This window comes from Ziziphus jujuba, chromosome 4 (assembly GCF_031755915.1).
Source record: "Ziziphus jujuba cultivar Dongzao chromosome 4, ASM3175591v1".
NCBI classification, from domain to species: Eukaryota; Viridiplantae; Streptophyta; class Magnoliopsida; order Rosales; family Rhamnaceae; genus Ziziphus; species Ziziphus jujuba.
This window is the reverse complement of record NC_083382.1, coordinates 16273527-16287703: the sequence shown is the minus strand read 5'-3', so window position 1 is coordinate 16287703 and position 14177 is coordinate 16273527. Positions and strand designations below refer to the sequence as shown.

Here is a 14177-nt window from a genome sequence, read left to right as displayed (position 1 = left end):
ACTACATTATATGAAAAATTAAAAAATAATTAATTTTTTAAAATATATTTTTTTAAAATTTATACTATTATTATTATTATGTGAGTCCCACATGGATTTTTCAAAAAATATTATAATGTTTCAACTTGTTTTTTTATTACAATCAATTAGAGAAATTACTTTTTCCAATAAAATAACAAAAATGAGGACATTATGATAAATCCATGACATTTTCAAATGCAACTTTTTGGAAGAAATTGGATAACAAAGAAGGTTTTACTCATTTTCCAAACCTAAAAGAGTTATTTTCCATTATTCCAAATTCTAGAAGGAGGATACAATTTTATTTTAACAATAGCATACCACACACACAAAATGTGCCTAAACGCGATAGATAATGCCAAGTTACGTTGACATTGCACATCATTATTATACAATAGACTTCAATAATATTATGGATATTGTGGATCAACTAGTTAGGATAGACCTCAATAATGATAGGCAAGGCACAAATTTTCATGACTTTGTAACGAGGGAAACCTGCTTCATTGAACACCTTCTTCCATTCCATCTCTGTTTTTCCCCTTCCACCAGCTGTGCACACCAACATTGTCATATCTGATACCATCTGTGCTTCCTCAAGTACGTGATTTTTTCCCTCTTCAGCAACAATATCCATAATAATAACTTTTCCATTTTTCTCAGGTATCGCTTTACGACAACTTTTCAAAAGTTTCACTATTATGTCATCAGGATGATCAGCCAGTGTAGTCTGCATTGTAATATTATATCAAATGTTGAATATCTTTGTAGTAATTATTATAAAGGACATATATATTAAACATTAAAAACCTTCTTTAGTTTCACTTTTAAAATCTCAAATTTTCTATCAACTCTCAGACATTATGAACACCCAAAATAAATAAGTTTTAAAAATATTAATTACACTTATCAATCTTGCACTTTTGGGTTGGTATTCAAATATCATTTTTCAAATATCTAATTGGTATGATCAAATATATAAATTCTATGAAACAATAAATCATTGAAAAATCGTTTTGAAATTGTTTTTGCCAAAAAGTAGTTTAGAAAGTGCTTTTGGCCTATCTGCAAATTAAGCTTTTCGGATTCTAGGTAAATATTCTCCAATGTAGCTGTATTGCCTATTTGAATGTGCTAGTGACTTTGGCAAGTCAAATTTGGTGATAATTAAGAAGATGGCTAGGCAGTTGATGTTGGTATATATATATATATATATATATATATTTGTGTTCTTCCTCCTTTTGGTGCAAGTTAAAATACATATTGCCAAAAAATGCAAACAAGTTCTTACCCAAAAAAAAAAAAAAAAAAAAAAATTGCATAGCATAGCATAAGAAGAACGAAATTCTTTTTTTTGGTTTTTTTTTTTTTCCTCCGAAAAACAATGAAATAAAATAAAAATTAGAACAACTATAAATTAATATTAACCAAACAAATTATATATATATATATATATATATATATTATTATTACCTTGAACAAAAGAGCATCTCCACTAGGAATAGAGTCAAACATATCCCCAGGAACATTTGTAACACCTTCATAGGTGGGTGCAAGGGCAATGACACGGGGCAGATCAAAGTTGATCCCTTTGATGTGTGGGAAAGCTTTCACGATCTCATAAATGTCTTTCCCTGTCCGACCACCCACATCAACCAACGTTCCAATGTCATTCAGCCCACCATCTTCTTTATACGCGTCTATAAATGCTTTGGTATAGGTATCCACGGTGCCCTCCATGCAATCAGTTAGTAACTGGTCGAGCTCAGGCTTGTCTGCTGCAAATTCCCACATTGTGCAACCAAAGGCCTGGATAGTACATGTATCACCGCCCCTGAGAAATTGGCTTAGGTACTGCCATGGTCTCATGAAGTCTGGATGGTTTAAAAATTCCAGGAACTTCACGAAATTTGGCTTGGAATCCTGCAATATCCATTTGGACAGATCCGTGAGGCCGTACAGAGTTTCTCCTGCACCGTCCGATGGACGATGTGCGGCGAAGATGTTTTTGTGGACCAGCAGTCTCATAACTCGTTCGAGGCATTGGATACGAGGACACGGTGCGTCGGAAATTTTGGAAGCTATTTCCGACAATGTCATCGGGCCACCGTGGGCGTGTATAATGTCAGCTATGCGAAGATCCACAACACATTTCAGTAGCCAAGACACTACTCCTGATGTAACGTAATTCAAAATCTCTAACTGGACTTGAAATGCTAATTCCTCCTCTTCTTTCCCTGCCATTTTCTTTGATCTTTGTTCTTTTTACTATCTCTTTCTGAGTGAAAAGATATTTGAGGAGCTTCTCACAAGTTTCTTGACAGCACTTATAATTGGGTACCGATGCGTGACAGTCCAATATGATAGAACAAAATTTTTCATTTTTTTAAAAAATATTATAAATTATCTCAAATTTCATCCCACGATTCAAATTATTTTTTTATTAAATATTCAACCACTAAAGCTATCTTATTTATCCTATTTGTTTGGTTTCTTGCGGGTAAATATTTAAGTTTTTAATGTCTTTGTAAACCAAATAACATTTTTCAATTTTCACATCCATTTTAATATTGATTTGTTGATATGTTTGACAGATGCTTGAACCTAATTGGATGATGCATCATAGCATTTGATCGTGCTAGATTACATGGGAGCCACCAGATCAACCATTTTGTTTTCTTCTTTTTTGAGGCAAATTTGGCCTATTAAGCGCACAAGGGCCCCCAACATGGCTGAGAGCATAGTTGCTTTCCCAGCCTCCTTCAGTGAGGATTTAGCTGCTGCCTCTCTATCCGCGAATCAACCAAATCAATACGCGTCACCCACGATTTTACCATAAAAATAAAATAAAAACAACATGGTCTTATGATCACTTACATTTTTATAGCTTTTTCATTAAAATTTTTTACAAGATTCGTGCGGAATTTAAAATAGCCAAAGCAATTTTATTTTATTTTATTTTTACATTTAATGTTTGTTTTCTATTTTTCCACTTAAAAATTCTTCCACTTAAAATTTTTCCTAGATTAACTGTTTGGAGTTTTTTATTTATTTATTTATTTATTTTTTCCCTATTTTGCCATGTAAAAGTTCTTCTATGTTTAGTTTTTTACCCCAATTTACTCTTCTATTTTTTTAATGTTTACCAACTAAAAATAATTTTTTCCCAATTTAATATTTTGTTCGATGCAATAATTTTTCTATCTATTTTCATTTATTAGACTATTTTAAAATCAACATCAATCATTTTCATCCTTTGGCAAAGTAAATGGAAGAGTCTACAGTGCTCCTGTTTTAAAAGGCCATCACTGAAACTGCTGTTAACCGTTTGATGAAAAAAAAAAAAAAAAAAAAAAACCCAATAGTAAAGAACCATTTCGTTGTTTAATCTGATACCTGTTTACCCAATCAACCTTCAAAATTTCATCTCATTCCCCTTCAACTCCTGATAACCAATCCGATAAATCATTTTCTTCTTCTTCTTTTTTTTTTTTTTTTTTTTTTTTGGGTATTGCATTGCAAATTTAAAAACTTTTATTGGTAAATTAAAGGAAGAGAAATATGAACATTAAAACGTTCTCTTTCATAGTTTCTTTTTTAATTATTATGATTTTTTTTCAACCTCTTTTAATATTTTTGTGAAAGAGTCCTTTTTTTATGTGTCAAAATTTTGAAAAATTAAAAACACCTAAATGGTATTGATGGGTAACATGATCGACCGTTTGCATTGATTATTATTATTATTATTATTATTTTCCTAAGTGATATTGAAGGGTAGGAATTTAGGATTATTGTTGAAGAAAAATATCATTGATCAGCATTGAACTATTCCTACAAAGACATTCTTTTAAGAACCCAAGATCAACTTGTCTCGTTAATTGGGTTTGTGAGACTTCAACTGAATATGAATTTAAAATCTACATATATATATATATATATATATATACACACACACATAACCATTTAATTAAAACCCAATTTATAATTTAAAATGGAATTAAATTGGGATAACTTGCCTTTGATTAATAAAAATATTTATGTGACTTATTTTTCAGGGAAAAAATAATTTATACTTTTTCTTTTTCTTTTAATCAATATATATATATATATATATATATATATATATATATATATATATATATATATATAATGGGGCATACAAAACCAGAGAAATCATGCATGAGATTGTTTTTGCAGAAGGTAAGGTGTCTTTAATGCTCCTCCTTAGATAATGTCAAATCCCCTCCCCTTCCCTTTCAATCATCATTGGTTTATGCATGTTTATACAATTTTGATGGGGACAAATTTATGAAATATTTTGAAAGTAGGAGTACCAATTTGGCTCTAGGTGGTCAAATAGCTATCATTAATGGATTAGGAAGCAAAAAAGTACATAAATTAAATAAAAATAAGGACAAACAAAAATCTATTAAAAGCTTCATTTTCTAGATTTTAAAAAAATATATTTTAAAGCAATAATTTTGCATTTTTTAAATTACTTTTTAATTATATATGATCAACTAAATTCTTGGTTGTCGTGGAAAAACCAAAAATTGAGAATTATTCAATAAATAAATTGATATTATAATTTAAAAGGCTAATTACAAAAATCAAAATTTAAAATTAAAAAAAAAAAAAAATTGTTGCTAGGCCATAGGCCCGACCTGTTATTACCGTTGTAAACTTTTTCAAAACACTGGATAAGTGCCAAGCGGGACCCATGGAAAAACTGAGCAGATGGTGATCCTTTAACTTTTTCTCGATAGGATGATGGTGGTTCCTGATTCCATCAATGCTATATATCACCCATTGATAGGTGAAATAGGAAATTGGGAAAAAGATATTGATAGATAACTTTTTTGTTTTTTCAGAAACTTTTTAATCATTCAAGAATCACACCTCTAATCATACAAGAATCACTTTGCGAAATTTTAATTAAAAAACTGTGTAAAAGCATATGGAAATAAAATCAGTTGCTTTCTGATAAAATTATATCAATTAAATTTATTATATATTCAAATTTTATAATAAAAAAATCATGTAAAAATAAATTATATAAAATCATATGATTTTTTTTTTTTTTCCAAGCATGTGGTCCTTGAATTTTTTCTTGATAGGGTGAAAATTGCATGGGACCCATGATTTTATCATGCCTTGTCACTGTCGACAATAATTGCAATTGTTTTCACCCAAAAAAAAAACAAAAAAAAAATGCTCAAAAAGAGGACAATAATTGCAGCTGTTCCCTACATATCATATCATATCATCTCGGCACTGTCCACAATAATTGCAGTTGTTTTCACCCAAAAAAATAAAATAAAATAAAAAGGGCAATAATTGCAAAAGACAATAATTGCATTTGTTTAATGTCTTTTGGATTTCATTGCTTCTTTTCAACCCAAAAAAAGAATCAATAGCCTTCAGTGACCTATCCATAAAATTAAAAAAAAAAAAAAAAACAAAAAAACATTTTGTCATTTACAATTCTTTATGTTTTGATTTGTCGAATCCGTAGCTTTATATTTATATAGATGAAAAGTTTATGAACTAAATTAATTTTATTTAAAAAAAATATATTTTTATTTAAAAAATTTTATTTGTCTTAAAAGGAAAAAAAAAAAAAAACCTTTTTATTTAATTATTTTTTACGATATGTTTATTAGAAGAAACGTTTTGATATATAATATATTTTAAACCAGCTAAAAAGGATATGATAATATTTTTAAGAAACTTTTTAATGCCAATAATATGTGTGGTAAGGGATTCTAACTCAAAGTATTAAAAATAAAAATAAAAATTATTGGCTCAATTAATCGATCCTGAACTGTCATACTCCTATTCAGGAAAAGAAGGGGAAAAAGAAAAATGTACCTTCTCTAAGAGGATGTACTTTCACCTTCACAATAAATGGGATTTTAGAAAAACTCCTATGGCATATTACTGATATATAGGGTAGATGAAGTTTTGTACTCCTCCAATAACACATTGTAAATTTTGCCAATTTGGCACAAAAATAGATGAATTTCAGTAGCGGATTCTATAATAAATTTGTGGGTTCATATCATTTATTAATATGATTTTTAATTTTTTAAATATTTTTTAGTTGACAAAACTAAAAATTGAGTGGGATCCAATCTGATACACCTTTCTGGCAACTTTTGCTACTGTTTATACTTTTCTTGCCTCCCTATAAAAGCTTTTTCTATTTTTTTTGATGGACCAAATGTAGCTGAAATATGATAGTAAATAAAAGTTTGGTAGATAAAAAGAAGGATGGTAGATGAAAAAAATGCAAACATACAAAATAAATGATTGTAAATTGGTAGATTAAAATTTTTTTTGTAGAATAAAAGTATAGTAGGTATATAGATGTGGTAGTAGATTAAAAAAATATGTTGATAGATAAAATAAATGTTCTTGATTAGTATATTAAAAAAATATTTCTAGAATAAATATGGTACACATATAAATATGGTGGTAAGCAAACCAGAAAAAAAAAAAATTTAGTTATACTACCAAATGAATTTTATACAGTTCCATTATAAATTTAGAGTTTTACTTTATTTAAAATTATTATTAAAGATATTGACCAATTAAACATATTTGTACTCAGAAGTATTGGATTACATATTCAAATGTGCTCAGAAATATATGATTTAACATATTAAATATAAACATGCAATCAAATATTTTTAGATATGAATATTTCTGATATGTTTACAAATATATAATTGAACATATTAAATGCATTTAAAAATATGCGCCTGAACGCATTCAGAGACGAACATTTCAAATATGTTACAAAAGTATATGATTGAACATTTCAAATGTGTTCAGAAATATATGATCGAACATCTTTACAGAACATTCCAATGAATATATTTTTCCATTGTCCAATAGTATTTTAGTTGAAAAGAAAATTTTATAGAATTTTCACTATTAGTTTCGTCTAAATTTATTGTGAAGAATTTTTATGGAGTGATGTTTGATTTGTAAGCGATTTGTAGAAAAAACAAAACCGCATTTTTTGGCTTAGTTAAAATTCTATAAATTGTGAATATTTTAAATATTAAAAATATTATATAAAATTATTTTATATATTTTTTTATATTTAAATGGTAGTATGTAAATAACAATATTATATAAAGTTCTTTTAAAATTGTGAAAAAAACTTCAAAAAAAAAAAAAGTCATTCATAGGTAAAAGAGGAAATTGGAGAAAAAAATATTGATAGATGACCTTTTTTTTTTTTTTTTTTGGGTTTTCAGAAACCTTTTAATCATATAAGAACCACACCTAAAAATAAACTTTTTAAATATACAATTTTGAAATCATGTTGATAATGGAAAAGCTACCTACTCCTAGGAGGTACTCTCACCCTCCCACCAATAGAATGTATATATATTGGAAATATTACAGATTTTCTAGTCGATCACCAGTGGCACATGATATATTAATTATGATTAAAAAAAAAGTTCTAGTTGTATTATCAAATGAACTTTATACAGTTACATTATACATTTATAATTTTATCCTCATTAAAAATTATTATTAAAAATATTTATTAATTAAACATATCTGTGTGCATAAGTAATAGATTAAATATTTCAAATGTGTTCAAAAAAATGTGATTGAACATCTTAAATAATTTAGAAGTATGCAATTGAACGTTTTTAGATATGAATATCTCAAATATATTTAAAAATATATGACTGAACATTTCAAATGTATTCAGAAGTATGCGATTAAACATCTTCAGATACAAATATCTCAAATATATTTAAAGAAATATGACTAAATATCTCAAATATGTTCAGAAGTATATAACCGAATATCTTTAGAGACGTTAATGATTTTCAAACTGAACACTTCAATGAAAACATCTTTTCATTATCCAAAATTTTTCTTATCGGAATGAAAATTTTGTGGAATTTTCATGAGTATTAGTTTCGTCCAAAAGCATTGTGAAGAATTTTTGTAAAATGGTATTTTATTTGTAAATGATTTATGGAAAAAAAAAAGTGTTTTCTTTTTTTGCTTAGTTAAGACTTTATGAATTATGAGTATTTTAGGTATTAAGAATATTATATAAAGCTTTATTATATTGAAAGTTTTTGTTAATATACATTTTAATTAATTTTATTTAAATTAAGTGATAAATTCTAAGTTTAAATAAATAAATAAATAACTATGTGGTGATTTTAATAAGTTTTTCCAACCAAGTAATAATTTGTCAAATATATTTTACTAAATGCATTAAAATGTCTTATAATCTTTCAAATATATTCAACTCGATATATTATAAACTTTCAAATATATTTATCAAATATATAACTTAAAAAAAAAGGCTTATGCAATTAAAATTATTATATAGTTTTTTCCATAAAAATGAAAAAATTATCACATAATTTAAATAAAATTTAATTAAAAATATATAAAAAAAAACTTTGAAGTCTTTAAATATTGCAAAATAAAGAAATAAAAGGAATTTTATAATTAATTCAACTTAAGCAAGGGTATAAGGGTAAGTTAGATTTCTTTAGGGAGTGTGGATGATACTATTAAAAACCTGAAGGATGTTTTTATATTTGTCCTAATGTCAACGGAATGAAATATTCACTAAATTAAATATTAAAGTTCATCCAAAATTACTTTTTACTAAAAAAGTGATAAAGGATGGCTCAAAAGGCCATATGACTTTTCATTGTACAAAACCATGTTTGTGTGGCCCCAGATGTGTGAGCATGAGAGAAAAGATTTTCTACAACACAACCCACTAAAAAAGGTGTGGAATGCAAACTACAAAATGGGAATGGAATCTTATAATTGAAGGTGAAGCTTATTTAAGATGTTTTGTGCCCTTTGGAAGTGGAATAAGAAAGTTTTTAAATATCCTGAGAAATTTCGTTGAAAGAAGGAAATAAAAATACTAAGTTTTGTCCTATAAGTACCTTCCTTAGGAGAAGAAGGAATAAAGTATTTGTTGTCCAAAAAGAGAATGAATAGTTGTATGACAAGAAAGCAAATGAGAATTATTTTATGACACAAGTCAAAGATCTATTTTCTTTTGACTACCTCTAAATTCATATAGGCTTGGAAGGGTTGGGGCTTTCTTGTGTCACTGAAGAAGAAAACTATGGTCTCACTAGGATCCCCTCTACGAAAAAGATCAAAGACTTCGTTTGAAAGATTTATCCTTTGAAACCACAAAAATAATACTACTAAGGTCAAGCCATCCAACATACCAAGGTGAAAAGAACCTTAAAGCTCTAGCTAAAGAGCAAAACAAAAACAAATGAAACTCATTTCTAACTTCTTACACCTATGAGGAAAATTTTGCTCTATAATAACAACATCCCTCGCCACCAACTTATCCCTTAGAGCGATGCCATAATTGATATGCTTTCAAATAAAGAACTTAAGCCTTTCATGTAAGGCACTATACTATAGCCAACCACTCCATGGATTCCAAACTTTCCTTATTTTTAAGAATATATATTGATTTCACATTAAACTTGTCGTCCTTGCTTTCCAGCCAAACAAGCTTATCATCTAGGGAAGTAGAGGCCTAGAAAATTTTCAAAACATTATTAAACATATTTTCATCAAAAATAGATGAAAAAACTCATTCTAGAATCAATTTGCAAGCTTTAATGAATCCACAATTCCATGCAACTCAACCCATCTTCATACTTTGTTAAAGGCTTAAATCCTATGTTGTTAGGAACCCATAGGTCTTTTCAAATGCTAATCGAGTCTCCCATTTCAATCAGGTAACACAAACCTTTGCAAATAGATTTGTGAGTTGCTAAAATACCATTCCAATACCACAAACAACTTTTCCTTTTTCATACATTTCAAGAAAGATAATGAAGGGAAATATTTGCACACTCTTTTCCATGCTGCTACATGCGTGTGTTTCTCTTTGACTCCCCTTTTCCAAAGAAACGCCTTGGCAATTCTTCTGATTCTTTGGCATTATCCTTTTGGAAGCTTATTAGAGGACATGGTATATAATGGTATGGTCACAACCACAAATTTGCTCAAAGTTACCCTTTTTGTTTGGGAAAGATGTAACACCCCGTCCCAAATCGCACCGGAATCCGTGCACGTTGACCGAGGTTGACTGTTGACCGTTGACCAAAGGGGTCAAAAGTTGACTTTTTGACTCGGTGGGAATTTCGAGATGACTAGGGCACCGTGGCGAAGTGCACGATGCCACGAGTTCGTAGACTGGTAGCACGTCGAAAACGGAGCTACGGTTTGAAAGTTATGGACGAAACAAGTTGCGGTCCAAACTGTCCAAGGGGTGCCGGAGTTGACTTTTTGTTTATGGGGAATTGAGCTTTGACTCATGCATGGTTGTGAAGTGCTCGTCGATACGAGTTCACAGACTAGCGGCACGCTCAAAACGGACATCCGGTTAAAAAGTTATGGACGTTTGAAGTTTACCGGATACCGTATTATTTTAATGTTTTTGGGTCGTGAACAGTGAAATGCCACGTGTCAGCTTCTGAGTGGACCACGTGGCATGAACAGTGTCACGCAGGGTTTTAATTTTGAAAAACTCTCGGGGAAGAGAGAGAAAGAGAGAGAAGAGAGAGAAAGAGAGAGAGGAGAGAGAAAGAGAGAGAGGAGAGAGAAAGAGAGAGAGAGGACCCGCCGGCCGCCGGCCATTTTCACGTTTTTCCGGCCTAGTTACTGTACACGCGCCGGCCAGCCAGATTGCCCACCTCATTTCCGGCAAAACCTCCAAATTTCACGGCGAACGGCCGCCGGACGCGCCCGGATCGGACGTCCGAAGTTTGGCGGCGATTTTTCCCCTCCACCGCCGGCCACCGCGAATCGGCACTATTCCGGCCGATATACAGTACACGCGCCATACACCCAGCATCCTCTCCTCAAATCCGGCCTACCCACCAAAAATCACGGCCATCGGACCACCGACGCGCCGGGATCGGAGCGTTTTCCGGCGAGGGGTCGAAAATCTTCAAACGGTGATTTCTCCGCCGTCCGACCTCCGTTTTGCTCACCGTCGGTCCCGTTGGATTGCTCTCCTCACGATCTACAAATCTGCAAAATTTCACAGCAAACGGCCACCGTCGGAAATTACTGTTCCGGCGACGGTTGCCGGTGACGTGGCGGCCCGCCGGAAATTACTGTTCCGGCGAGTACCCGAAAATTTCCGGCCAGCTCCAGTCTGCAGTGTTCGACCTCCTGAACCCAAATCCGACTTCCGTTTCCACCAATTCGCGACGGTTTGGGAGAATTGCGGAGCCGAAACCCGAAAAGCTTCCCGATAAAATTCAAACCCCGTCGGGTACGATCATCGAAAATTAAGACCGGATCTGTGATTAGCATCACTCGAGCTTCGATTCGGTATATGATTCGTAAATTTTAGTTATCGTTTGTGTTTTGACCCCCCGGGTACCGGGTATTATTTACCCGAATAAAATATTAATTTATTTGACTGTTTGTGAATTTTGTTCTAGGAGCACCGGTGAGTCGTAGAATTGATCCCGTAGTGGATCATGGGTTAATTGCGTGCTCCAGGTGAGTGACCCACCTTCAAATTAATTTTGGGGAATTTAATTGATGAATATATTATGTGTGAATTAAATATTTGGAATTTAATTTCTATGTGCCAAATATTTATTGGATTTATTGTGGAATTATTTATGAATTTATTGGATTTAAGAAAATGTGTATTTCACCAATTTATGCCATGTGGAATTATTTTATGGTTTTGAGGATTTTGAAATTGGTGTGGTTTTAATGGTAAATTGGGCACGATTTGATTTTCAAATATTTCAAGGAAAATATTTGGTTATGTTGGTGATTTCAATTTTTATGAAATATGCCCATAAAATATTATGAGATTTGATTATGAGATTTTGAGCATTATTTATGCTATTGGGAAAATGTGGATATTTGAATTGATGGATTTGAAAGTTGGTGGATTTGAAAATCATGGAATTTATGGCATTGATTACAAAGAAATTGTGGGAAAATTCCCGGTTCAAGCGGATGGATTATGCCCGCTATGTTTATGAAAAATGTGAAATTTGTTTTATGATTTAAATTTATGGATTTTATAATTTTTAGATGCACCGTGCACGTACTGGTGTTCTGATTATGTGATATGGTATATGTGATATGGTTAGTGTGCACACGGTTGTGATTAGCGCGCAGGTGGGTGTGAGTAGCGCGCGGTTGATATTATGAGGGTGTCCTGTGGATGCCATCGGAGAGGGCGGCCACCCCCCTTTGGCCGGGACACCAGGTTAGCAGCGGCGCAGTGGGACGCCACGCGACCGTATGCCGGTTTCTTTCTATAACCTCCTGTCTGGCGGTACCTTGGGACGCTGGGTACTGTTGGCGCCACTGGTATATAGTGGGTGCATCAAATGATTTTCAGAACTGTGTTTTAAAAATAAAATGTTAATGAAAAATATAATTGTTACCGCTTCTGGTATTTAATTGATGTCTTGGTTTTCGGGAAATATGAATAAAGGGTTTTGTGAAAATGTTTTAAAAGGGGAACCTTTCCAACTGAGAGAATTGTAAGGGTTTTGAGAGAAATTATTATTTCCAACTAATTATTATTTATATACCTATTACCGTGGTATGATAGTGTAGAGTAGTAGGGTCGCTCACTGAGATGATTAGCATCTCACACTCTTAAATTCCGTTCCTCTAGGTACCAGGTTGTCAGTGTTCACTCGGAGCGGACTCGATCTTCCTCGCTGTATTTGTTCGTGCAGTACCTTGTTCTTCTTTTACTGCAGTTGTACTATTTCTTTCACCTTTACTGTATTCTGTATTTTGTAGTACTTCATAAAGCTCTGTATACTGTATGGGACACTTATGTATTTGTACTGCACTGGATTACTGTATTTTTATTTTGGAGTGCTGAAATTTGTGGAACCAGTTCGTAGTACTGTGGGAGGAATAAGGGAACAATTATAGAAGTGTGTTTTCAGTGCAGGAAATTTTGTGGTAAGTAAATCCCTTAGGGGAGGTGCTGCCGGATTTTCCGTTGGAAGGTTCGGTGGTATTTCCCTGGGATCAGGGCTGTCTAGGGTTCCGGATGAGGAATTCTGGACGGGTCCTGACAAAGAAGTTTCAAATGCCAACCCTAAAATCTTGTCTTAACTCTATTATGTAGATCCTCAAAGGCACCATTTTTGTTTTGGCCCATAAAGAGTGGATTTCCTAAGTACTTAGCACCTTTGGAAATTCCTTTATGTTAAGCAAACTACTAATTTCATCTTTTAATAATCCCTTCATCCACTTGAAATAATTGGAAAGACAATAGACCAAAAATCTCACATTCCCTAAGTCAACTCTACAAAAGAGCATCAATTCATCAACAACAAAAAAACAAATGCAAGAAAGTTGGACTTGTATGCCTTATCTTTATTCCTTTGATATTTCTATCCAACTCTAGTAGTAAGCATCCTAAAAAGCAGTTTAAAAAATAAATAAATAAATAAAGAATAGGGGATAAAGGGCTTCCTTGGAAAAACCCCCTTTCCATACTAAATTTACCACAAATACTTTCGTTTAGAAGGATCGAAGAGGACTCCATAAAGATACGTTCCAAAGTCAGACTTACCACCTTAGTTGAGAAGAGATAATGTAAAAAGATATTTGAAAGGACATTCTAATCAACGCAGTCATATGACCTTTTTTCCTCCTCATTTGATGGACAATTTCATTTAACACAATTGAATTCTCTTCTATCAATCAGTAAAAGTCTCATTAATAGCCTTTCGAACTTTCTTTATCTTGAAAGTGTTTTGAACTTTCTTCACGCATTATATTCCAAAATGTTTGATAGATCAAAGACAACATACCGTGGGGCTTAGAACTTTTAAGGGATTCATACTTTTAATAACCTTAACAATATCATAAGGTAGGGCCATAATACAAATATCTTCATTTTTCCTCATCAAAACAGAAGGCTAGATCAACTCATACAAACTGTGACAATGAGTTAGAGCATTTGTTTTGAGCAACTTGGAAAAAACTCTTAAGAAGGAAATTGCTAATATCCTCTCTACTTTCCAACCATCTTATCTCATTAATTTGAATAGAAGCGACAAAATCTTTTTTCTGTTTGCAGCACTAATGGCATGGAAATGTTTTGAATT

At 31.8% G+C, this 14177-nt stretch overlaps 1 protein-coding gene across 1 annotated transcript; it reads right to left on the bottom strand.

The window, feature by feature from the left end:
- Window positions 1-241: 241 nt before the first annotated feature.
- On the bottom strand, window positions 242-2366 carry LOC107417273 (desmethylxanthohumol 6'-O-methyltransferase-like). The gene is made up of 2 exons (XM_016025887.4): window positions 1495-2366; window positions 242-751 (listed from the first exon to the last, which is right to left on the bottom strand). Exons 1-2 carry the CDS (start codon window positions 2263-2265, stop codon window positions 452-454), a joined length of 1071 nt encoding a protein of 356 aa, XP_015881373.2. The 5' UTR covers window positions 2266-2366; the 3' UTR covers window positions 242-451.
- Window positions 2367-14177: the final 11811 nt, after the last annotated feature.

Bases quoted from the DNA above. Each gene is read 5' to 3' on its own strand.
- LOC107417273 (XM_016025887.4), bottom strand. From the start codon at position 2,265: ATGGCAGGGAAAGAAGAGGAGGAATTAGCATTTCAAGTCCAGTTAGAG. The intron at 752-1,494 runs GTAATAATAATA...ATTACAATGCAG, and splicing joins GAGATGCTCTTTTGTTCAAG to ACTACACTGGCTGATCATCC.